The 26,942-nt window shown below is 42.6% G+C and overlaps 1 protein-coding gene across 1 annotated transcript in view; it reads right to left on the bottom strand.

Annotated features, from left to right (window-relative positions):
* The window catches only part of cwc22 (CWC22 spliceosome associated protein homolog), a 119,155-nt gene that overhangs the window by 40,348 nt on the left and 51,865 nt on the right, over window positions 1-26,942 (bottom strand). The window contains exons 9-15 of the mRNA XM_034186117.1: window positions 21,305-21,511; window positions 20,940-21,002; window positions 20,757-20,855; window positions 20,151-20,232; window positions 16,738-16,798; window positions 7,744-7,821; window positions 7,437-7,589 (exon numbers count right to left, since the gene is read on the bottom strand). Of these exons, the coding sequence (XP_034042008.1) occupies window positions 7,437-7,589; window positions 7,744-7,821; window positions 16,738-16,798; window positions 20,151-20,232; window positions 20,757-20,855; window positions 20,940-21,002; window positions 21,305-21,511 (743 nt within the window). The remainder of the gene's footprint in view (window positions 1-7,436; window positions 7,590-7,743; window positions 7,822-16,737; window positions 16,799-20,150; window positions 20,233-20,756; window positions 20,856-20,939; window positions 21,003-21,304; window positions 21,512-26,942) is intronic.

Here is a 26,942-nt window from a genome sequence, read left to right as displayed (position 1 = left end):
AACTCACAAACTCGTAGCTTAAAGCAGATAACCCGTAAGTTGGAGAGGAAATGGCGTCTCACTAATTTAGAAGATCTTCACTTAGCCTGGAAAAAGAGTTTGTTGCTCTATAAAAAAGCCCTCCGTAAAGCTAGGACATCTTTCTACTCATCACTAATTGAAGAAAATAAGAATAACCTCAGGTTTCTTTTCAGCACTGTAGCTAGGCTGACAAAGAGTCAGAGCTCTATTGAGCTGAGTATTCCATTAACTTTAACTAGTAATGACTTCATGACTTTCTTTGCTAACAAAATTTTGACTATTAGAGAAAAAATTACTCATAACCATCCCAAAGATGTATTGTTATCTTTGGCTGCTTTCAGTGATGCCGGTATTTGGTTAGACTCTTTCTCTCCGGTTGTTCTGTCTGAGTTATTTTCATTGGTTGCTTCGTTCAAACCATCGGCATGTTTATTGGACCCCATTCCTGCCAGGCTGCTCAAGGAAGTCCTACCATTATTTAATGCTTCAATCTTAAATATGATCAATCTATCTTTGTTAGTTGGTTATGTACCACAGGCCTTTAAGGTGGCAGTAATTAAACCATTACTTAAAAAGCCATCACTTGACCCAGCTATCTTAGCTAATTATAGGCCAATTTCCAACCTTCCTTTTCTCTCAAAGATTCTTGAGAGGGTAGTTGTAAAACAGCTAACTGATCATCTGCAGAGGAATGGTCTATTTGAAGAGTTTCAGTCAGGTTTTAGAATTCATCATAGTACAGAAACAGCATTAGTGAAGGTTACAAATGATCTTCTTATGGCTTCGGACAGTGGACTTATCTCTGTGCTTGTTCTGTTGGACCTCAGTGCTGCTTTTGATACTGTTGACCATAAAATTTTATTACAGAGATTAGAGCATGTCATAGGTATTAAAGGCACTGCGCTGCGGTGGTTTGAATCATATTTGTCTAATAGATTACAGTTTGTTCATGTAAATGGGGAATCTTCTTCACAGACTAAAGTTAATTATGGAGTTCCACAAGGTTCTGTGCTAGGACCAATTTTATTCACTTTATACATGCTTCCCTTAGGCAGTATTATTAGACGGTATTGCTTAAATTTTCATTGTTACGCAGATGATACCCAGCTTTATCTATCCATGAAGCCAGAGGATACACACCAATTAGCTAAACTGCAGGATTGTCTTACAGACATAAAGACATGGATGACCTCTAATTTCCTGCTTTTAAACTCAGATAAAACTGAAGTTATTGTACTTGGCCCCACAAATCTTAGAAGCATGGTGTCTAACCAGATCGTTACTCTGGATGGCATTTCCCTGATCTCTAGTAATACTGTGAGATATCTTGGAGTCATTTTTGATCAGGATATGTCATTCAAAGCGCATATCAAACAAATATGTAGGACTGCCTTTTTGCATTTACGCAATATCTCTAAAATCAGAAAGGTCTTGTCTCAGAGTGATGCTGAAAAACTAATTCATGCATTTATTTCCTCTAGGCTGGACTATTGTAATTCATTATTATCAGGTTGTCCTAAAAGTTCCCTAAAAAGCCTTCAGTTGGTTCAGAATGCTGCAGCTAGAGTATTGACGGGGACTAGCAGGAGAGAGCATATCTCACCCGTGTTGGCCTCTCTTCATTGGCTTCCTGTTAATTCTAGAATAGAATTTAAAATTCTTCTTCTTACTTATAAGGTGTTGAATAATCAGGTCCCATCTTATCTTAGGGACCTCGTAGTACCATATTACCCCATTAGAGCGCTTCGTTCTCAGACTGCGGGCTTACTTGTAGTTCCTAGGGTTTGTAAGAGTAGAATGGGAGGCAGAGCCTTCAGCTTTCAGGCTCCTCTCCTGTGGAACCAGCTCCCAATTCAGATCAGGGAGACAGATACCCTCTCTACTTTTAAGATTAGGCTTAAAACTTTCCTTTTCGCTAAGGCTTATAGTTAGGGCTGGATCGGGTGACCCTGGACCATCCCTTGGTTATGCTGCTTTAGACGTAGATTGTGGGGGGGTTCCCATGATGCACTGTTTCTTTCTCTTTTTGCTCCGTATGCATCACTCTGCATTTAATCATTAGTGATCGATCTCTGCCCCCCTTCACGGCATGTCTTTTTCCTGGTTTTTTCCCTCAGCCCCAACCAGTCTCAGCAGAAGACTGCCCCTCCCTGAGCCTGGTTCTGCTGGAGGTTTCTTCCTGTTAAAAGGGAGTTTTTCCTTCCCACTGTTGCCAAGTGCTTGCTCATAGGGGGTCGTTTTGACCGTTGGGGTTTTTCATAATTATTGTATGGCCTTGCCTTACAATATGGAGCGCCTTGGGGCAACTGTTTGTTGTGATTTGGCGCTATATAAGAAAAAAGTTGATTGATTGAGTTGATTAATAATACTGCCTAAGGGAAACATGTATAAAGTGAATAAAATTGGTCCTAGCACAGAATCTTGTGGAACTCCATAATTAAGTAAAGTAGGTAAGTAAAATTTATATCCAAAGCACATTTAAACAGTTTACACTGACCAAAGTGCTGTACATAGTTATAAATAAATAAATAAGCAAGAAATATTCGAAGAAACAAAACAACTGATTACAACATCAGCAGCAAGATACAAACACAACAATCATTGACATGACAAGACATGACATAACCAGTTAACGGCTAATTAGTAGGGAATGCTAGTGTAAAAAGGTATGTCTTGAGCTTGGATTTAAAAACAGTAATAGATGGGGTATCTCTGATATCAGGAGGCAGATGATTCCACAGTCGGGGACCAGCGACTGCAAAAGCTCTGTCCCCTTTTAACTTGAGACGAGCTCGGGGGACATGAAGGAGACCTTTATTGGAAGATCTCAGAGACCTGGGAGCAACAGCAGGATGAATGGCAGTAGCTATGTAGTTAGGGGCCAGGCCATGAAGAGCTTTAAAAACCATTAACAGTAATTTAAATTGGATCCTGTACTGGACAGGAAGCCAGTGTAATGTGGCTAGGACAGGTGAAATATGTTCATGTTTTTTCCTGTTTGTAAGCAACCTAGCAGCAGCACTTTGGACCATTTGAAGCCGTGACACCAGTGTTTGAGGGACACCAAAGTAAAGAGAGTTACAGTAGTCTAGATGTGAAGTTATACAGGCATGGATAACTTTTTCCAGGTCATTGTAACACAGAACAGATTTGAGTTTTGCAATAATTCTTAATTGATAAAAGCTAGTTTTAACAACAGAAGAGATTTGTTTGACAAGATTGAGTTGGGAGTCTAGAATTACACCCAAGTTTCTTGCATAAGTTTTGACAAATGGAGTGAGGGAGCCAACATTCCTGAAGATGGAGTAAATGGATTTTGGGGGGCGGGAGCCAACATTCCTGAAGATGGAGTAAATAGATTTTGGGGGGCCAAAAATTATAACCTCAGTTTTATCCTCATTTAACTGGAGGACGTTATTGGCCATCCAGATTTTAATTTCTTTCAGACAATCAAGGAGAGGATGCAGGGAATTTCCAGATTTGAGTGGAAGATACAACTGAGAATCGTCAGCATAAAAGTGGAATGAAATATTAAATTTTCTGATTATGTTCCCCAATGGAAGCATATATTAACCTTAGTCTGTGAAGAAGATTCCCCATTTACATGAACAAATTGTAATCTATTAGATAAATATGATTCAAACCACCGCAGCGCAGTGCCTTTAATACCTATGGCATGCTCTAATCTCTGTAATAAAATTTTATGGTCAACAGTATCAAAAGCAGCACTGAGGTCTAACAGAACAAGCACAGAGATGAGTCCACTGTCCGAGGCCATAAGAAGATCATTTGTAACCTTCACTAATGCTGTTTCTGTACTATGATGAATTCTAAAACCTGACTGAAACTCTTCAAATAGACCATTCCTCTGCAGATGGTCAGTTAGCTGTTTTACAACTACCCTTTCAAGAATTTTTGAGAGAAAAGGAAGGTTGGAGATTGGCCTATAATTAGCTAAGATAGCTGGGTCAAGTGATGGCTTTTTAAGTAATGGTTTAATTACTGCCACCTTAAAAGCCTGTGGTACACAGCCAACTAATAAAGACAGATTGATCATATTTAAGATCGAAGCATTAATTAATGGTAGGGCTTCCTTGAGCAGCCTGGTAGGAATGGGGTCTAATAGACATGTTGATGGTTTGGAGGAAGTAACTAATGAAAATAACTCAGAACAATCGGAGAGAAAGAGTCTAACCAAATACCAGCATCACTGAAAGCAGCCAAAGATAACGATACGTGTGATGGCGTGAATGACTCATTACCATGAACAAAAGACTGAAACTGCTTTGACCTGAGTACCCCATTGTAAACAGGGGACAAAGCGTGTCTCAGACCCCCTCCCCAGTTAAGGCTGGGTTTCAACTGTTTCACATAGAATGCCTCCTTGACCCCTCTCTCAAACCATTTCTTCTCTCTGGCTAAGATTGTAACTTCCTTGTACTCAAACGTGTGGTTAGTGTCTTTAAGGTGGAGATGAACTGCAGACTGAGGTCCACTGGCGACCTCTCTGTGGTGCTGGTATAGCCTTTTGTGTAAAGGTTGCTTAGTCTCACCTATGTAGTGTTCGTTACAGTTTTCCTGACATCTGATAGAATACACTACATTGCTCTGTTTGTAAGTAGGGATCCTGTCCTTAGGATGAACTAATTTCTGTCTCAAGGTGTTAACCGGTTTAAAGTAAACTGGAATGTTGTGCTGTCTGAAGATCCTCTGTAGTTTTTCCCCTACTTCTGCTAAATAAGGGAGAGACACTCCTCTTCTTCTTGTCTCCATCTCCTGTCTATCTGGTCTCTTTGATCTCTGGGACTTCTGCACTTTGTCCAGGGACCATCGTGGGTACCCACATACTGTGAGGGCTTTCCAGACAAGTTGTTGTTCTTTAGCCCTTAACTCTGTAGTTGTGGGCACCTGTAGGGCTCTGTGTTGAAGAGTCCTGATCACCCCGAGCTTGTGTTCAAGGGGGTAGTTTGAGCCAAAGAGCAGATATTGGACAGTGTGAGTTGGTTTAATGTAAACCCCTGTCTGGAGCTGCCTGCTCCCTCCAATCGTAACATCACAGTCCAAGAAGGCTAAATGGTTGTTTCTGGCATCCTCACGTGTGAACTTGATATTGGCGTCCACCAAGTTGATGTGTTCTGTAAAGTCTTCAACATCCTGTTGTTTGATTTTAACCCATGTGTCATCAACATATCTGAACCAGCGACTGGGAGAGATGCCCGTGAAAGACGTCAAGGCTGTCTTTTCCACTCACTCCATGTACAGATTTGCCACAATGAGGAATACGTACAATTTGGCCAAGAACCTCAAGTGGATTTTGGCTCCTCTAGTGGGTAACTCAGACCACCATGTGGAGAACACACAAGATTTTGTGAACAAGATCAAGGACCTGCAGCTGGAGGCAGATGAAACAATTGTGTCATTTGATGTGAATTCGTTGTTCACCTGCATCCTCACTGCAGAGACCGTCTCTGTTGTGAGGCAGAGACTGCTGGAGGATGTGTCTCTACTTGAAAGGCCCAAACTCACACCAGACCACATCTGCCAACTCTTGGAGATCTGTCTTAACACCACGTATTTCCTGTTTAGGGGGAATTACTACAGGCAGATTCATGGTTGTGCGATGGGGTCTCCAGTATCCCCCATCCCCCAAGACACTAACCACACGTTTGAGGACAAGGGAGTTAAAATATTAGCCAGAGAGAAGAAATGGTTTGAGAGAGGGGTCAAGGAGGCATTCTTTGTGAAACGTTTGAAACCCAGCCTTAACCGGGAAGGTGGTCTGAGACACGCTTTATCCCCTGTTTACAATGGGGTACTCAGGTCAAAGCAGTTTCAGTCTTTTGTTCATGGTAATGAGTCATTCACATCATCAGCAGAGTCGTCAAGGGAGCCATCAGGAGAGGGTCCGTCCCATCATTAGGAGGGACAACTGCCCTGTCATTAGAGGCTGCTAATTAAAGCACAATAGGTGCTAATCAGAGCAATTGTTTAGTCACTAGCCTATAGCAGTCTGCCTCTCGGTAGGAGGGGTCTTGGTAGGTTTAAAACTCCAGCTTTTGTGACTTCCTGATTATTCTTCTCTACACGAGTCAAGACAGAAGTCAGACCACCAGAGCAAGAACTTTAGCTGAGGAAGCTTCTGCGATTTGAAGCGAAACGTCCTCGCATCAAGCAACCCAGTCCAGTTGAAGATTCAAGCTTCTCTACTATGTACAGTCTGATATTCTCCCTTCTTGTTCTTCCCTCCTGACTGATTAGCTTCTCTTCATGTTGTCCCATGATGCACTGTTTCTTTCTCTTTTTGCTCTGTATGCACCACTCTGCATTTAATCATTAGTGATCAATCTCTGCTCCCCTCCACAGCATGTCTTTTCCTGGTTCTCTCCCTCAGCCCCAACCAGTCCCAGCAGAAGACTGCCCCTCCCTGAGCCTGGTTCTGCTGGAGGTTTCTTCCTGTTAAAAGGGAGTTTTTCCTTCCCACTGTAGCCAAGTGCTTGCTCACAGGGGGTCGTTTTGACCGTTGGGGTTTTACATAATTATTGTATGGCCTTGCCTTACAATATAAAGCGCCTTGGGGCAACTGTTTGTTGTGATTTGGCGCTATATAAAAAAATTGATTGATTGTCGCTGAATCTTTAACATGTTTCTTATCACTTCCTCGACTGTTAGCAGCCTCGCTTCGGCACTGTCAATGCGCTCTTCCGCTTCTTCAATCTTCTGGTTTGTTTTGTTAATCTCATCTTTTATATCGTCCAATTGCTGACCGTTCTCTTTTCGGTATGTCTTGTAGAATCCGTTCCATATTCACCTTTGGTCTTTCGGTGCTTCTCTGCCGTCTTTAGCATTAGCACCTGCTTCTGTAGCTTGTCTTTCCTCCTCGTTTTCAATGAACTCCGCTGCGTTTTTCTTACTTTTTGTCCTCATCTCCATTGTTACGCCACTATCCAATTGTTTTGGTATGTTCTTGTGGCTATTCTCTAGTTAGCAGGGCGTTTTAGTATTTTGGTTGGAGGAGACCATGTTTTACTCTGTCATCTCCGTGGTGGCGGAAACCGGAACCTCAGACTTGCCACTTCTGAAATGCAGCAAAGCAATGAACCAACAAAGCAGTGGGTCAAAGCACTGCTTTGTTGGTTCAAGCTTCAAAGTGGAGCTGCTGCAGAAGCGGCTGATTCCAGAAAAACACCCTCAAAAACAACGACCACTGTGAAGGACTGATAAGGGAATAGTTAAGCAAAAAGACTGTTAATGTTGGTGGATTGAATCATTTCTTCATGATACCCGAAAAGAACCGGTTCTCAATACCAAACCCTAGTATTGTGTCAGAACTCCATTTGTTCTAATCACTGTGTCGTGCTTGTTTTGAAACCGAGCTTCACTTTCGGGTGGAAAAAGGTCAGGTGTCAGCGACTCACACTCCAGGGAACAGAGTCTGTGTAGAGCAGGTGAGCGAAGAGCCGAGCCACGTTTCTCAGCTTGTTGGTCTCAAGTCGATGAATGGTGTCATACTGCTCCGAGAAAATAGCTTCAAAGCTCTCCATGTAGTCCTTCTTCAGCAAGCAGAACCTCTGCACGCACATATGCACGCACACACACGCACACACACACACAGAGACTTCAGAAACTCAGAGGCTGTAAGATGTGATGTAGCGGTCTGTGGTTTCCTGCTGAAGGACACAAATATCAGGGAATCTGGATCAGGTTAAAGACCGCAAGACTCACCCCGGCCAGCAGACCAAAGAACTTCTCATAGGTCCTCTGCTGGGCACAGCAGTCCAGAATCATGTTACACAGTTCCTTCTGTGCACACACAGACACACAACAGGAACAGTTAAAGACACAAAGCCAAGTTCAACCCTGTGCTCCCACAAGTCCATCTTCATCAACCTGTACAGTCCTTACAGCTTCTCACGATTCCATAATCACAGAAATTAACAACTTACTGCATCGTCTCCCTCCGACTCTGTATGGCCTTTAATGAAACAAAGTCTTTTAAAAGCTGTTTAAACCACTCATTCCGTCTTCCTGCTACCATGAGTTTGCTTTGAGGGACAGGAAAGGAAAGCCTGGTTCTTTTGTTTTTTGATTAGTCTTTGTGACATCATAGGTGTGGCACTGAGTTAAAGCTCAGAGAAAAACCACATGATCTGCACAACCACAGCGCTCCCAGACAAAAAACATTTTTTTAACAGGCGATAAATGTAACGTTTCGGGTGGACATCCTTTGGTCTGACGAAGGGCGTCCGCCCGAAGCGCTGTGGCTGTGTGGATCATGTGGTTTTTCTCTGTGATATGTTTCTGGTCCTGCACGCCTCTCTTTGTGCTTTGGATGTGCGTGTCTCCATTGCATTAACTGAGTTAAAGCTCAACATTTCATATACAGGGAAACTCCCATATAACAGATTCAGGTGGACCAGCACATTTCCTCCGTCACAAAAGACGGGCAAAACCAGCTCTACGCATAACGGATAAGAAGAAGGGTTCGTTTGTTTGTCTCCACTGGGTCGCATGTTGAGAAAAAGCACATTTTGTGTCAAAATAAAGCCATAAAATAGTTTTTTCTTAAGTTAGCAGTTTTATATAAAGAAATAAACAGAACATGGAAACAAATTCCAACAAAACTCCACACACAAATGATGGTTTTGCAGTGCTGAATTTCACTTCAGTACATGTGCAGTAGAAAGAACTGTGCAACACTTTAGTGATTGTAAACACATTTTAATTGCATGAATAGAATTATTGGATACACAACTGAGCACTGGCTGGCACTGAGCGGTACGAGAGCTGTGGGCTTTGGGCCTCACTGTACCTCTTCCGCACTCTGGAGTCAGGCAGATTAGTCTGTTTAATATTAACTTTGGTGACATGTTTCTTCGTCTTGCAGTGTTCTTCCAAGGTTGTGTTGATAAAAGCCAAAGATAGCGTGCAGAGGGCTTTACCGGGAAGCTCAACCTTGCGGATGAATTCACTGAGTCTTGCTTTTGTTCATGTCCACCTCCTGCTCCAAACATGTCCACTTAAACCATTTTTTACAGCACTATCGATGTCTTTAACGTGGCCTTCGTCCTCTATCTCTGTAATTTTGGCCATGCTACAGATGCAGCTCAATCAAACTTGCAGAAATTCACAATGTTCACATCCGGATACTTTCAGTGACATTTGATATTACAGGGATTGTGACTGGCTCCTTTCAGCTTGCAGTTTCAGCAATGCGGTTCCCATGCATATGAGGAAAGGTTAAACAAGCATGGCTGGCCCTGCTGCACCTCATTCCCCCCACAATTTTTCTCAACGGAATTACGCTGATCTCAGAAATGGCCCAGAAATCCAGAAAAAGTCAGAAATCTGCGGATCCGTGGAGAATTCTCATCCCTAGGTAAACCAAAAAAAAAAAACAAACACTGCAGTAGTCCAGTCTAGAAGAGATAAATGCTTGGATCAGGGTCTCAGCATCAGCCATAGACAGGATGGGACGAATCTTCACTATATTTCAAAGGTGGAAGAAAGCAGTCCTAGTAACATTTCTAATGTGGAGGCCAAAGGACAATGTAGGATCAAAAATTACCCCAAGGTTCCTCACTTTGTCAATGTGATGTATGACACATGAGCCTAGACTGAGCGTTAACTGGTCAAATTGATGCCGATGTCTCACTGGACCAAGAACCATCATTTCAGTCTTATCAGAGTTTAAAAGCAGGAAGTTTCTAGACATCCAGCTTCTCACTGATGCAAGGTAATCTTCTAAGGATTTTATGTGGATGAGATTACCAGCAGTTATCGGCATGTACTATAACTGAGTATCATCAGCATAGCAGTGAAAGCTAATCCCAAGGAGTGCTATACTAAGACAGACCCCTGTAGAACCCCAAATTTCATGTCACTAAGGTTAGAGGTAGTGTATGACGTCAACCATGCAAGGGCACTCTCCCAGTAATCCCAAAATGGTTGTCCAGCCTATCAAGTAGAATATGATGATCCACTGTATCAAATGCAACACTAAAGGTCCTGTCACACCTTGACGATTTAGCCCTCACCCCATCTTTACTTTTGCATGGCTCCTTTTATACTTAATCATGATACTCACCTGTTTTCAATTAATCTGTTCACCTGTGGAATGTTCCAAACAGGTGTTCTTTGAGCATTCATCAACTTTCCCAGTCTTTTGTTGCCCCATCCCAGCTTTTTGAAATGTGTTGCAGGCATCCATTTCAAAATGAGAAAATATTTGCACAAAAAGAATTAAGTTGATCAGTTTGAACATTATATATCTTGCCTTTGTGGCGTATTCAACTGAATATAGGTTGAAGAGGATTTGAAAATCATTGTATTCTGTTTTTATTTACATTTCACACAATGTCCAAACTTCACTGGAATTGGGGTTGTAAGATGCATCTTCGTAGGTTTAGGTTTGAGACATTCCATGCGGGATGCAGATAGCAGACACAAAATATTTGATATTGCTGGAACAACCAACAGGCCATCCTGAATTTCAACATCATCCAATGTAGTAATGGGTATTAAGTTTGCAAAACATATCCTTCTATGATTTTTATGGACACATCTTCGGGAGCAGGCCACAGTCTTGATTAATTTCCCTCCCTGGCAGAAAAACTGCACTATCACCATAGTGGATTCTCTGCACTAATTTCCCTGCTAAGCTAATGGATTCCACACCAACATTTGTCATAAGCCTTGCAGGGTCTCTAATCACCTGCTCTGTGGCCTGCTGTAAATTCCTAATGTTACCCTCCCTGTAGAGATCTATCTATGTTCGGAGACAAGATGGCGGAGCCTTCCCAAGTAGGGTTGAGGCCGTCCGGCACCAGCAAGCCACGGTGGCCCCAGAACGAAGGCCAGTTATCAATAAAGCTAAAGCCTTGATGCTTGATGCCTAAAGCCTAATTATGCCAGCCACCTATTTAACGATGTCAGCCTGCTAAGCACCTCATTAGTAGCCCGTTTGGGGAGAGGACCAGAGACTATTAATCAATGCCGACATCTTTCTGGCAAGGTCACAAGTCCTCTTTATGTCCATTTTTGTGAACTCTGAGTGCTTCATCCTGACATCATTGTGCCAACGTGAATAACTATGTGACTATATCTCATGCCATTAGTGTGTCTTCCCTTCTGCAGCGTCAGCACCCTAAGATGTGAGGCAATGTCGGGAGCTCTGGCATTAGCTAGGCGTGCATGATGCTGGTGCGATGGTTTGTGCATGCGACAGTGTCTTTCGAGCAGTGCGAGCAGCTGCTCGCTGCTCACACTGTGTTCCATGGGACGAGGTGCACCACATCGTGTCGCTTATGTGGAGGAAAATAAAATAAAAACCAACTGTATAATCAGTGACTATCACTGGGTTGATATAAATAATAATACATAAAAGGGGATGCAATATAGAAGCCTGCAGTTAAATAACCCTAGTTACATTAAAAAAAAAAAAAAGCTACTCACGGGATTTGAACCCACACGCTCTGATTACCAGACAGAAACTTTATCACTGCATTGCAATCAATCTTGTAACAGGAGCGTGAAATGGCTAAAATCAACAAGCAGATAAATGTATTTTCTCAAAAAAGGAAAAAAGCGCTGTGATAACTGACCAAACGGCGTTTGGTACAGCGTATTTCTGCTGCTATGTGACTGAAAGTGGTGTATTTGTCGTACTGTTGGGTTGTCCTGGTCCTGTGGCGCGCCGCTCACAGCCCTCACGACCCGACATGCATGTCCTGTCAGACGTGACATTCGGATTATCTGCTGCATGTCCAAACGGACTGACAGTCCGTTTTTATGTATTTCCACACAAGCACACATGCATGTGTCCGTCAAAACACAGGGCATGTGCTGCAGCTGTGATGTCCAGAACCGGAGATGTGTCAACAGCTGTGGGCAGTCAGCCACACCCCCTGTCCTGTCAGCGCATAGACCAAGATGTCAGTCTGTGATAAGATGAGAGATGCCTTGCCTGCGAGGGGGGTGCGCGAACCACATATGCATGTGTTGTGGGGGGAGCCAACACTCTGGCATGCCACATGTGCAACTTCACAGTCGTGGGGCACTTAGACAAATTTCACTGCCAGCTTGACACTGATGGTCTGCTGTTGTCGTGTTAATAGTGCGAGTGACCACATATTTTCTAAGTGCCATGCGAGCGGTGTTAGATGTTCATGGGTGTCATGTGGACTTTGGCCGGGCATTCAAGATATGCACGAATCTTTTTGCTCTGTATGCACCACTCTGCATTTAATCATTAGTGATCGATCTCTGCTCCCCTCCACAGCATGTCTTTTTCCTGGTTCTCTCCCTCAGCCCCAACCAGTCCCAGCAGAAGACTGCCCCTCCCTGAGCCTGGTTCTGCTGGAGGTTTCTTCCTGTTAAAAGGGAGTTTTTCCTTCCCACTGTAGCCAAGTGCTTGCTCACAGGGGGTCGTTTTGACCGTTGGGGTTTTACATCATTATTGTATGGCCTTGCCTTACAATATAAAGCGCCTTGGGGCAACTGTTTGTTGTGATTTGGCGCTATATAAAAAAAAAATTGAATTGAATTGAATTAAGATATGATTAAAGTGGTGGGTGGACTCATTTACTTTTTGAGCAAAGCCAATAGAGTCTAATAATAGATTAAATGCAGTGTTGAGGCTGTCATTCTCAGCATCTGTGTGGATGTTAAAATCGCCCACTATAATTATCTTATCTGAGCTAAGCACTAAGTCAGACAAAAGGTCTGAAAATTCACAGAGAAACTCACAGTAACGACCAGGTGGACGATAGATAATAACAAATAAAACTGGTTTTTGGGACTTCCAATTTGGATGGACAAGACTAAGAGACAAGCTTTCAAATGAATTAAAGCTCTGTCTGGGTTTTTGATTAATTAATAAGCTGGAATGGAAGATTGCTGCTAATCCTCCGCCACGGCCCGTGCTACGAGCATTCTGACAGTTAGTGTGACTCGGGGGTGTTGACTCATTTAAACTAACATATTCATCCTGCTGTAACCAGGTTTCTGTTAGGCAGAATAAATCAATATGTTGATCAATTATTATATCATTTACCAACAGGGACTTAGAAGAGAGAGACCTAATGTTTAACAGACCACATTTAACTGTTTTAGTCTGTGGTGCAGTTGAAGGTGCTATATTATTTTTTCTTTTTGAATTTTTATGCTTAAATAGATTTTTGCTGGTTATTGGTAGTCTGGGAGCAGGCACCGTCTCTACGGGGATGGGGTAATGAGGGGATGGCAGGGGGAGAGAAGCTGCAGAGAGGTGTGTAAGACTACAACTCTGCTTCCTGGTCCCAAGCCTGGATAGTCACGGTTTGGAGTATTTAAGAAAATTGGCCAGATTTCTAGAAATGAGAGCTGCTCCATCCAAAGTGGGATGGATGCCGTCTCTCCTAACAAGACCAGGTTTTCCCCAGAAGCTTTGCCAATTATCTATGAAGCCCACCTCATTTTTTGGACACCACTCAGACAGCCAGCAATTCAAGGAGAACATGCGGCTAAACATGTCACTCCCGGTCCGATTGGGGAGGGGCCCAGAGAAAACTACAGAGTCCGACATTGTTTTTGCAAAGTTACACACTGATTTAATGTTAATTTTAGTGACCTCCGATTGGCGTAACCGGGTGTCATTACTGCCGACGTGAATTACAATCTTACCAAATTTACGCTTAGCCTTAGCCAGCAGTTTCAAATTTCCTTCAATGTCGCCTGCTCTGGCCCCCGGAAGACAATTGACTATGGTTGCTGGTGTCGCTAACTTCACATTTCTCAAAACAGAGTCGCCAATAACCAGAGTTTGATCCTCGGCGGGTGTGTCGTCGAGTGGGGAAAAACGGTTAGAGATGTGAACGGGTTGGCGGTGTACACGGGGCTTCTGTTTAGGGCTACGCTTCCTCCTCACAGTCACCCAGTCGGCCTGCTTTCCCGGCTGCTCGGGATCTGCCAGGGGGGAACTAACGGCGGCTAAGCTACCTTGGTCCGCACCGACTACAGGGGCCTGGCTAGCTGTAGAATTTTCCACGGTGCAGGCCGAGTCTCCAATTCGCCCAGCCTGGCCTCCAAAGCTACGAATAAGCTACACTTATTACAAGTACCATTACTGCTAAAGGAGGCCGAGGAATAACTAAACATTTCACACCCAGAGCAGAAAAGTGCGGGAGAGACAGGAGAAGCCGCCATGCTAAATCGGCTAAGAGCTAGTAGCTACGCTAAGCTAGCGGATTCCTAAAAACACGCAAAGTGAATAATGTGTAAATAATTTAGAGGTGATTCAGCAGAAGGAGTGCTTTAGTTAAGGCACGTAAAGATTACACTGGGAAACAAATCGTAATCTAGATAACTAGATCAATCTAACTGCGCAGATTAAACAGCTAACAGATACAGAAAAACACCGCTGTGCTCCGGAACAGGAAGTGATACAATACCGCAGTGAGAGCCAACCACCAGTAGAGGCTTTATCAAAGAGTAGGTTTGCCAGGATCTATCCAGATGTCGATCCGACTTGCTCCCGATGTTGTCAGGCTCTGGCTACTCTCTGTCACATGTTCTGGGCTTGCCCAAAGTTGATACAGTTCTGGTCATTAATTTTTGATACTTTTTCTTATATGTGCAATAGAGAGATAAGCCCTGTTCCTGAAATTGCAATATTTGGTGTGGTTCCTGCTGGAATGGCAATATCTGGGGCACAATCAGACGCCATTGCTTTTGCATCTTTATTGGCCAGACATCTTATTTTGCATAATTGGAAATCAGATATGCCTCCTACACACAGGCGCTGGGTTCAGGATGTAATGGCACACTTGAAACTGGAAAAGTTGAAACACACGATCAGGGGATCAACTCAGAGATTTTATAAGGTCTGGAAGCCATTTCTAAATTATTTTACCCTACAATTTGATGCTGGAGACACTGGGACATAATGGATTCACAGGCTCTGTAACTTTGTAACTTTTTTTTTTTTTTTGTAATTGTCACTTCATTGTTGTATGTGTTGGGGTTGATGTTTGGGGATTTGTTAGTTGTATAATTGTTTACAATTCAAAACCCAATAAAAATATTTGAATAATAATGTGGACTTTGGCCGAAACCTGCCACGAGGGGGATCTATGGACTCGCACAGCGCACACTCTGTCTTTCAGTCGCTGGTGTGTGCAAATAGTTGTAGCAACAGGTGTACGAGGCAGCTATGATTTTACATGTTTTGCACACGATTCCTGCTTCATGCGCACTTTATGTGCAAATCGACCAAAACCAGGTCTGAGCATGGTTTAAAAAAAATAATCAACCGGGCTTTTAATCACGGCAATATGGTGCCCACTTTCCTGGAATCGGTGAGGAACTTCAGTTTGTACCTCTGTTGTGACTGGGCACGCCCTCTGTCCGGTACATGAGAGGGGTTTTTAATGGGAATACACTGTGATGGGGTGGGACATTTTGTCCAATATGAGCAAAATCTGTTATCCAACATCCGTTAAATATGGTGTTTATTACATGGAAAACCATAACTCCACCACCGTCACTTTTGCTTTTGTCCGGTGACTACGAATATCCGGTTTATACAATGACTGTTTAGGCGAGTTTTACTGTATTACACACACACACACACACACACACACACACACGCACACACACACACACGCACACACGCACACACGCACACACACACACACACACACACTGCTCTTCAGTGAAAAATACAGGAATTTGACTTTTGACCTGTTGGAAATGTTGAATGTGGAGTTTTCTTTTAAGCGATATCATGTATGCTGAATATATAACGTGTTAACTTCACATTTTTTACATTTAAGTGTGACAACTTAATGCTGAGGGTTTTTCATGTGAAAAGACAAAAGACAGCTCTCCTCAGGAATAAGATAAGACAAGGCCACTCTCCCCCATTTGAGAAAAAAAATGTGTGTTTTTTCCAACCTTGGGTTAGATAAGTCTGGCAGCAGTATTGGAGACGTGGGGCGAGTCACAACCAGCAAGATCGATGCTAGGACCCCCCCCCCGTGATCCAAGCTGGATATACACTGAGGTTTTGCTCATGTGCTTCAGTGATGGCACTCACGCGGTAACTAAGTCTTTAAATTGAAGCAAGACGTCTGTTTTCCTCTTCCTCTACCACAAGTCAGGCAGTTATTGTTATTACTTTATTATTTTTCTGACAGTCCTTAAGTCATACCATGCCAACTTTATTTATAAAGTACCTTTAAACAGCCAGCGCTGACACAAGGTGCTGTACTCTATAAAGATAATACAAATTAAGATACAATAACATAAAAAAGAGACACAAAACAAAATGAGTTTTTAAATCAACTTTAAAAATAACCAGTGAAGGCTGGTCAGCTGACCTGAGAGACCGACTGGGTACATAAGGCTGAAGAAGCCCAGAGAGGTACGACGGAGCTCAACCATGGAGGGACTTAAAAACAAACCTAAGAATTTTAAACTGAAACCTAAAATATACTGACAACCAGCGAAGTGCGGCCAGGACAGGAGTCGTATGCTCCCATAATTCAGATGGGAGTTGACCTAACATAGTCAGCGGGACTGAAACCCATGTTGCGTTGCTCTGTGCGCTCATTTGCAGCAAGATGAAGGAAGTACACACAACCTGACTGTAAGACATATTTAGCCCACTCAGCATTTAACCTCACAGTGTGTCCACAGACATCAGCAGGACAGAGCTCAGACAGACACGTGAGGACTCACCGTCTGACTCTCAGGAAAGTCCATCTTGATCAATTTATGAGCGCACTCCTCAAAGTCTAAACTGCAAAAGAAATCAATCAATCAACCAACCAACCAGGACAAGCGAGGAAAGTCACAGTCAAACAGAAATACAAGCAACAGCGGCCTCTAGTGGTTACTACAAGGCTTCGTTAGTCGAGATCAGGGGCCCTGCATGTTTCCCACCCACTGTTCTTTAAGTCAGGTGCGTTCAGCCTGGAAACCCACACACTAAACCAGGGGTGGGCATCGAGGGCCGAGACACTGCAGGTTTTCCATGCAACCATTCACCTCAGCAGGTGGGTTGCTGATGAGCTTCTCTTAACACAAACACCTGATCATTAATGAAATCACCTGCTGAGGTGACTGGTTGCACGGAAAACCTGCAGTGTCTCTGCCCTTTATGGCACGATTGCCCACCCCTGCACTAAACCCTGTTCCTCCTCCTGCTCATGGTACTCCAGGCCCTTAGGGAGTCATGAAGGGGGTTATTGTGCAGATTTGTCTACAAGGACCAAATTTGGTCCAAATGTAGACCAGAACATACCTTTTTCATTTTTGGAGGGCACCAAGCCAGGTGCTCACTGGGGGCCGCCACATTAGCCAAATCCAAGATGGCCACCAACTGACATGCGATTTTATCATAACTTCATAGACCAAAGCCATAGGATCGAGAATGAAGGCATTTTTTATAGGTTTTTGACATCAAGGATTCCAAATTTGGCCTCTCCTGTGACATTCACAGTCAGGATACCCCCATAAGGGCATATAAAAAGCCATTTGGCTGATTTACTAGTTAAATATGCAGCATTTCCAAATTTAATTTATTTTTCACCTGATTTTTGATCATAACAGAGATGACAATTGAGATGAAAACTAAGACAACACAGTTTTTCAAATAATTTAATGTACAGCCACTGATATAGACCAGACCACCATTAGAGATTAAATTATAATGCAAATGTGTCTACAAGAATGAAATTCGGCCCAGATGTAGGCCAGGCTAATTTCAATTTTGGAAGCCCTTTGCCTTTTGATGTGAACAATGTAAATGTGACCACATGAGAGAATACTACCTCACAAGGGTGTTCCAAGGGCGCTGTTCACCAGTCACACAGCAACTATAAGAAAGCGCCTCTGCTGCAAGATCTAATCTAGGCGTTGTCACTGTTCACACAAACACCTTCATACTCGCACAACCCTGTGCAGATATAATGTTGTTGAAATAAAAGAATATGATGTGGAAGTAGGACCTGGAATGATTTTCCTTTTAACTGTAAACCAAATAATGCACTGACTCAGAACAATTAAACTACAGGAAATTCATGAAGACTGAAAAGACTGTTACAGCATTTCAAAAACCAGAGCTAAAGCTTGTAGAATATTTGGAAAATCAGGGTAAAATATCAATAACACACCTTATAGTTAAAAAAAAAAAAGTCACATTCTTGTAAATCCACAGCGTCTTTTTTCCCATGAAAAAAAGTCTACATTAATAAAACTCATTTATATTCTTGTGTAAATTCATGTAAATCCATTCATAGCCAGTCTTTTTTTCCAATGAAAGAAATTCCAGATTACTGAAAAAAGTCACATAATCTTTTCTAAAATCCTGTTTGAACAGCACAATGTTTATTTTCCAGAAAGAGAAAAATTCTTATTTTCAGGTGTGTTCATGAAGCCAGCGACAATTCCACGGATTCTTGTCCTTATTAGACTTTTTCAAACCGTGTTTCTCACCATCTTCTCTCTGTCTGATGTCGCTCCGTGACACAGACATACTGCAAAACTCTTCTTTTAAAAACCTTAGTGCTCTAAAAGTTTGCAATGTCCACATGCTATATTTAGCTTAAGCTTCCCTCAGGAGCCACACAGCGTCGCCGCAGCAACCAACCAGTCCCGCTTTACGACAACTGTCGTAACAGCCAGACTGAGAGCGATTTTTCTCCTCGAAACTCCGCGGATCAGAGGAAACTGATTTGTATCTGTAACACACAGAGCAGTGTCCACTGACCGTCGCGGACATTTAAAACTTGCACGATGTTGTAAAAAAAAAGAACACTGTGATAGACATTTTAAAAACTCAGTAATGATCACAATTACAGAGTTAAACACTAACAAACACCCCCCCCACAGAAAATCACAGATTTTTCACAGCCCTGGATCTCTCCCAAGTGTTATGGTAAGTCTTCCTCTCTTGGTGTTTGCAACTGTTCATGTTTATCTGACTGACAAAGACAGCACAGCTCCCAATTGATATTATTCATCTGACACAGTATTACATATAAATCGGTACAGATATCTTCAGAAGGTTCACTATTTATCACCACCACCATTCCATGTGTTTCTCTGAAAAAGATTAACATTTATATAAAGACTATTTATTAGTAGGTCCAGAATAAAAATGACAGAACAAGTAATCATATCAGCAACCCATAATTGCATCTCTGAAAAAGACAGAAATAAACGCGACTTTGTAACACAAACGAGCATTATGTAGATGGTTGTCACAGATGCCCAAACCTGACACCCAAAGCAGTAAAAATGACTCTATATGCCCTGGGGAAAGAGGGGTGGGGGTGGTTATCCTGACCGTGAATGTCAAAACAAACATCAGATTTGGAATCCTTGAGGTCAAAAACCTATAGAGTTTCAGTTATGAAGCTATAATATAATCACAAATCAGTTGGCAGCCATCTTGGATTTGGCCAATATGGCAGCTTCCAGTGACCACTGGGCTTGGCGCCCTCCAAAAATGAAAACAGTATGTTCTGGTCTACACCTGGGCCAAATTTCATGTTTGCAGACAAATCTGAACAGTTTAGTCCCTAAGGGCCTGGACTATGGGTGAAAGTCACTGGATTATTCTCAGTGCCCTGAAGTTCATCTCAGCTTGTCAGAAACCAACATTGTGCAGCCAATCAAAGTCATTCCATCATGGAGATTATTTGCTGCATTTATAAGGTCGAGTGTGGGAGCATGCTCTGCTGCTGCGCCTTGCCGCATCCATGCCACTGGAAATCATTTGGTTTCCAATCATCAGGAACTCTACAAAACTCTTGAGTGTCACTTTGTTTCCAGCAAAGACTCTGCTGAAGACAGCAAGGATCATTTTCTGTTTCCAGAGAAAAAGGTCCCAAACCATGCTCAACTTATAAACATGAATTATCAGCCTGGACCACTAGTTACCACAAAATCCTACACACTGAAGCTTCCAATTAAAGCCAACTGCTTAGATTTGACCTCATGACTTCATGGTCAAAATTAATTATTGATGAGTCAATAACTAATGGTGCCAATGGTTTAGATTAGTCATCGAACCCGCCTGAAGACTCATTGGACTCGAGCTCGGGTGTCCTGACAGTGCAGGTGACAGCACTCCTGTGTGAGCCTACCTGGACTGGATGGCCAGGTAGATGGTCCTCCTAAAAGCCACCAGGTTGACCTCAGTCTTATCGAACACAGTGACCGTCTCACCTGCCAGACAAACACAAACTGTCACATGACAACACAGGTCATTGGAATGACAAACAGGCGGAACATCACCCTGATGATTATGACAGTAAGGGGGCGGGTCCACAGCCACTCAGGCAGACAGCTGATGGACACCTGAATGGATCACTGTCATTCGATTGGTGGGTTCTGGGTCATGTGACACATTATTTGTGCCACTCTGAGTGACGTCACTACTGTGAATTTCTGCTGTGCGCGTTTTGCTCTATTGAATGTCACCATTAGCTTTACATGAGGCTTTTCACTCACCCATCTTCAACCGCGTATCCAGGACCAGGTCGCGGGGCGACACTTTTCAACTTGTGCAAAAAAACAACCCAGAGAGTTCTAAGCGACGCTGATCATTTTGTGGCAGAACTGATGGAGTGCTGCAGGTTGACCTTTTTGGAGATCAATGTGTCCAAAGCTAAAGAGATGACAGTAGACGGAATTGTCCTGAACGGACGGGATTTGAGGATAAAGAGTGTTAATGATCTGTTTGCTCTCACCTTCTGCATCCTCGTTTCCATCCTCCTCCTCCTCCTCATCGTCGTCGTCACTGCCGCCTCCCTCCTCCCCTGAATCACTGCTGCCTTCGTCCAAGATCTCTGTCAGGAGGTGACAGCTGATTGGTCAATGTGTGAAGCAGGAAGCAGCTGATTGGCTCTTACTGTCAGTATTGGTGCTCTCACCTCGTTTCAGCGTTTTGTATTTTTCCTCGTTGTCCACGAAGTTTGGGTCCATCTTAAACACATCTGACACACAGACACACACGTCAGATGGACACCACACGACTTCAGGACTGAAACCAGCCTCCCAGCACACAAGCAAGTTATCAGAAATGCTATTAGTTCACCTCCAGACCAAACTGACACGCAGGCACAGAGTGCTCAGTCCAAAGAAATAAAGAAGACAAAACAACCCAAAACAAAACAGCTGTGTAAAGCCTGACATCTACTGGTGGGAGAAGGTATGAAAGTGCCTCTTGACTGCAGTAGCTCGCCTGCAGTACCAGCTTCCACCAGTAGCTGAGGCTGTGAGGGTTTGTGCATCTTACTGAGGACGTCCTCTGGGTTGTACTCATCATCCAGCGGCAGCATGTGGGTGAACTGGTCCTCCTCGTCCACCAGGTCCAGACCGTCCGGGATCACTGGGTGATCTTTGAAGCGGTCTTTCCTAATGGCAAACATCACCTCAATCATGTACTGCACACGCTTGTCGATAGTGGACTCGTGGAGGACGTTCCTGAGACGTTCAAATATGGCTGCAAGGCAGAAAGATAATAGTTTGGATGGAAAGCTCCACTTAAACCTCCACCAACAGTCCAGGTCACAGTCCAGGTCTCCAGCCCAGCCTCCTCCAACGAGAGCCCTCAGCAACAACACAACCTGACATGACTGAAGGTCTCCTGTAGCTGAGCCACAGACGTGATAGAGAATGTCTGCTGGAGCAGCCTGAGCAGTGAGGACAGACACCATACACTCTGAAGGAGGTAGAGGCTTCAGCGGCAGCGTCTGGAGCAGCCGCAGACTAGGAGAGCCTGATCCTCACTTAGCGTCCTGCTCCAAACCAGACTCAGAGCTGAGACCAACGCAACTTAATCAACAACTGGACAGTGAGGGTTAGACGTGTGAGGACAGCGTGCTCCTCAACCCCCTGTAGCTCCTCCCACTCTGCACCGAGGCCACACCGAGGCCTTCTGAGATGTCATGTTAAACATTACACTTTCCACCATCTCAAACAATTGACTGCAGACGTTAGCATGACCTTAGCGCCATTTTATGCATTAGAGGGTAGCAGTAGACAGACGGCGGTAATACTGCACTCTAAAGGAATAAAAACACAGACACACCTTAAAGTAGCAAAGGTACTAATGATGTGGAAGGGCTCCTTTCAGAGGAATGTACATTACTGGATGACTGCACTTGATCTTCATATGGTTTTAGGGTGTCAGGTGGGACACACCAACATATTCTCAGCAGGGTCCTTACGAGTGAAATTATCAAATTTTCCAAAATCTTCCCAGGTCACCAACTCGGATTCTCATGGTTTTTTTTTTGTTTTGTTTTTTTTTACAGGTATCTGCATATGTCTGATGAACATGCAAAATATTTCTGCTTAATTCTAAGTAGTTTTTTTTTTACATATAATTATTTTTTAATAAGGGTACCCACAATCCTATTTTACACTTTTGAATGCATTTTGAGCTTTTTTTCATTTTTAAAAGGCATTATCTCCGCTACAAAATGCAGACATAAAGCTCAAATTTGGAATACACCCTATTTGGGCACCCCAGATACAGTAGTACGAGGTCTATTAGACAATAAACCGACCCTTTTATTTTTTTTTAACTATATGGATTTGAATGCCGTGCGATTCCACCAATCATGCTTGAACCCTCGTGCGCATGCGTGAGTTTTTTCACGCATGTCGGTGACATCATTTCCCTGTGGGCAGGCCTTGAGTGAGATGTGGTCCCGCCCTCTCGGCTGAATTCCTTTGTTTCACACGCTGCTCCAGACGGCGCGTGTTGTTTTATCAACATTTTTTCTGGACCTGTGAGGAATATCCGAGTGAACACTATTCGAGAAATTAAGCTGGTTTTTGGTGAAAAGTTTAACGGCTGATGAGAGATTATGGGGTGTTTCTGTCGCTGTAAGGACTTCCCACAGAGCGGGACGTCGTGCAGCGCTTCCAGGCGCCGTCGTCGGCCTGTTTCGACCTGAAAACATCCTAATTTAAGGCTTAATTCACCCAGGACGTCGTGAGAGAACAGAGAAGATTCAGAAGAGGTCGGCATGAGGACTTTATGCAGACATTCCACTGTTTAAGGACATTTTTTAATGAAAGACGTGCGCGCAAATTTGTGTGCACTGCGACAGGAAAAACACCTCCGTGTTGAAAACCATTTGTAAAATTCAGGCGGCTTTTGACGGTTTTCAACAAGTGAGTAACTGAGAAATTGTTTAACAGCTTGGGCATGTTCCAACTTGCCCGTTAAGGTTTCCAACGGAGGTGTTTTTCCTGTCGCGACCCCCCGCGGTCGGGTCCGGCCCGACATGCGAATCTGCCCGCACGTTCTTTCATTACAAAATGTCCGTTAACAATGGAATGTCCGAATAAACTCCTCATGCCGACTTCTTCTGAAAGTTCTCTGTTCTGACGACTTACTGGGTCAACAGAGCCTGAAATGTGGAAGTTTTCAACTTGAAACGGTGAGACGCTGCCGCCTCGAAGCGCAGATCGCCGTTAGGCGCCGTGGGCCATCCTTACGGCGACACTACCAGACCAAAATCTCTCATCAGCCGTTAAAATTTTTACCGAAAACCAGCTGAATTTATCAACTGGTGTCCACTCAGTTGTGCCTTACAGTTTTGAAAATATTTTGATCAAACAAAGCAGCAGTCTCTGAGCCATTCCTAAACAATGAAAAAAACGACGAGAGGGTGGGCAACTCCTCACTCAAAGACTGCCCACAGGCGAATGACGTAACCGACAGGCATGAAAAAACTCTCGCATGCCCACGAGGGTTCAAGCATGTCTGATGTAATCAAACGTGATTCAAATCCATATGGTTTTTGAAAAAAAATAATAAGGTTGGATACTTTTCTAATAGACCTCGTAAATTTCAAAAATACAGGGATACAGAGCTAATTTTTCATTCTGTAGCATCACCATTCTCTCTCTCTCTCAAAAAATACAGATATATACATATAATTTTTAATAAGGGTTCCCACAATCCTATTTTACACTTGTCAATGCATTTTGAGCAGTTTGTCCATTCTCGCAAAAAATACAAAAATTCAAAGAGCTGTACTAAAGATGGGATTCAATGGATAATCTTCATATTGTAGAATACACATATCTGGGCTACTAGTTATATGTGTGTAAAACATTGTGGTCATAACTTCAAGGGTTTTTGAATTATTGGGTCCTGAAAATCAAACATGATCGTAGAAAGTCAAAAATAGGCCTCCAGTCTCTTTATGATTTGACCACGTGGGCAAGTTCTCAACCACTTCATATTTTTTGTGGAGAGTATATTGGTATACCAACTTATGTCAGTTTTTTTATCTACATCCCCTGGCAATAATTATGGAATCACCGGCCTCGGAGGATGTTCATTCAGTTGTTTAATTTTGTAGAAAAAAAGCAGATCACAGACATGACACAAAACTAAAGTCATTTCAAATGGCAACTTTCTGGCTTTAAGAAACACTATAAGAAATCAGGAAAAAAAATTGTGGCAGTCAGTCACGGTTACTGTTTTAGACCAAGCAGAGGGAAAAAAATATGGACTCACTCAATTCTGAGGAATAAATTATGGAATCACCCTGTAAATTTTCATCCCCAAAACTAATACCTGCAACAAATCAGATCTGCTCGTTAGTCTGCATCTAAAAAGGAGTGATTACACCTTGGAGAGCTGTTGCACCAAGTGGACTGACATGAATCATGGCTCCAACACGAGAGATGTCAAATGAAACAAAGGCGAGGATTATCAAACTCTTAAAAGAGGGTAAATCATCACGCAATGTTGCAAAAGATGTTGGTTGTTCACAGTCAGCTGTGTCTAAACTCTGGACCAAATACAAACAACATGGGAAGGTTGTTAAAGGCAAACATACTGGTAGACCAAGGAAGACATCAAAGCGTCAAGACAGAAAACTTAAAGCAATATGTCTCAAAAATCGAAAATGCACAACAAAACAAATGAGGAACGAATGGGAGGAAACTAGAGTCAACGTCTGTGACCGAACTGTAAGAAACCGCCTAAAGGAAATGGGATTTACATACAGAAAAGCTAAACGAAAGCCATCATTAACACCTAAACAGAAAAAAACAAGGTTACAATGGGCTAAGGAAAAGCAATCATGGACTGTGGATGACCGGATGAAAGTCATATTCAGTGATGAATCTCAAATCTGCACTGGGCAAGGTGATGATGCTGGAACTTTTGTTTGGTGCCATTCCAATGAGATTTATAAAGATGACTGCCTGAAGAGAACATGTAAATTTCCACAGTCATTGATGATATGGGGCTGCATGTCAGGTAAAGGCACTGGGGAGATGGCTGTCATTACATCATCAATAAATGCACAAGTTTACATTGATATTTTGGACACTTTTCTTATCCCATCAATTGAAAGGATGTTTGGGGATGATGATATCATTTTTCAAGATGATAATGCATCTTGCCATAGAGCAAAAACTGTGAAAACATTCCTTGCAAAAAGACACATAGGGTCAATGTCATGGCCTGCAAATAGTCCGGATCTTAATCCAATTGAAAATCTTTGGTGGAAGTTAAAGAAAATGGTCCATGACAAGGCTCCAACCTGCAAAGCTGATCTGGCAACAGCAATCAGAGAAAGTTGGAGCCAGATTGATGAAGAGTACTGTTTGTCACTCATGAAGTCCATGCCTCAGAGACTGCAAGCTGTTATAAAAGCCAGAGGTGGTGCAACAAAATACTAGTGATGTGTTGGAGCGTTCTTTTGTTTTTCATGATTCCATCATTTTTTCCTCAGAATTGAGTGATTCCATATTTTTTCCTCTGTTTGGTCTAAAAAAGTAACCGTTTCTGACTGCCACAATTTTTTTTCCTGATTTCTTATAGTGTTTCTTAAAGCCAGAAAGTTGCCATTTGAAATGACTTTAGTTTTGTGTCATGTCTGTGATCTGCTTTTTTTCTACAAAATTAAACAACTGAATGAACATCCTCCGAGGCCGGTGATTCCATCATTTTTGCCAGGGGTTGTAGCTCAAATGCTTTCATAGTGAAAGAAATGTGCAAAGCAGGGCACTGTAACATGGCGCAAACCAATTTTGAACCTGTATTTGCATATTCAGAAAGCAGTGTATCAGCTCTGAATGGAAGCACAAAGCTCAAATTTGGTATTTACAATATTTGGCGCCCCAAAATAATGGACCAACTTTGAAAGACAGATTTCTGAGCTTATTTTTTTCTTTCATGGCATCATAAAATTAGCAATTCAGTCATCAACACAATCTTGTTACAAAGTTTTGAAGAGCTGTAGTCTGAGAGTAAACTGACAGAAAATTTTGATATTTTGATATGAAATTTTGAATTTACTTTCTCCAAGTACAATATATTTATCAGGATGGGGGTTTCTCTCTCAAAGCAGGTGAAATCTTGCATGGTGCAGTAACGTGTGTACTTAGTCTAGTATTATATTAATAGTGCTTAGTTCAGTAGTTAAAACAACTAAGATAATATGTATTTTTCTTAATCTGTTCATTTCATCAGAGGCATTAATAGGGCAAAGGAATTGTTAGAACAATTTTAGACAAGCTGATCATGAGTCACTGCAGTTTAAAAATAGATCTGATATCAACTGCTCATTGTTTTAAATGTGGCTGATGATGTCATCAGCTGCTGCACATCAAGAAACTGCAGTCACCTGTTCACTTGCCAGTGTGTGTATTATATCAGTGAGTGCATGTATTTCTTTGTTTGGAGTAATTAATTACAGCTTATGCAGTTTTTATGCATAAATATATTGTACTTAGAGAAAGTAAATTCTGAAATATCAAAATTTTCTGTCAGTTTACTCTCGGACTACAGCTCTTCAAAACTTTATAACAAAATTGTGTTGATGACTGAATTGCTAATTTTATGATGCCATGAAAGAAAAAAAATAAGCTCAGTAAACTGTCTTTCAAAGTTGGTC

This window comes from Thalassophryne amazonica, chromosome 14 (genome assembly GCF_902500255.1).
Source record: "Thalassophryne amazonica chromosome 14, fThaAma1.1, whole genome shotgun sequence".
Classification (NCBI taxonomy): Eukaryota; Metazoa; Chordata; class Actinopteri; order Batrachoidiformes; family Batrachoididae; genus Thalassophryne; species Thalassophryne amazonica.
The sequence above is the reverse complement of the archived record's forward strand: the minus strand, read 5'-3'. Positions and strand labels throughout refer to the sequence as shown.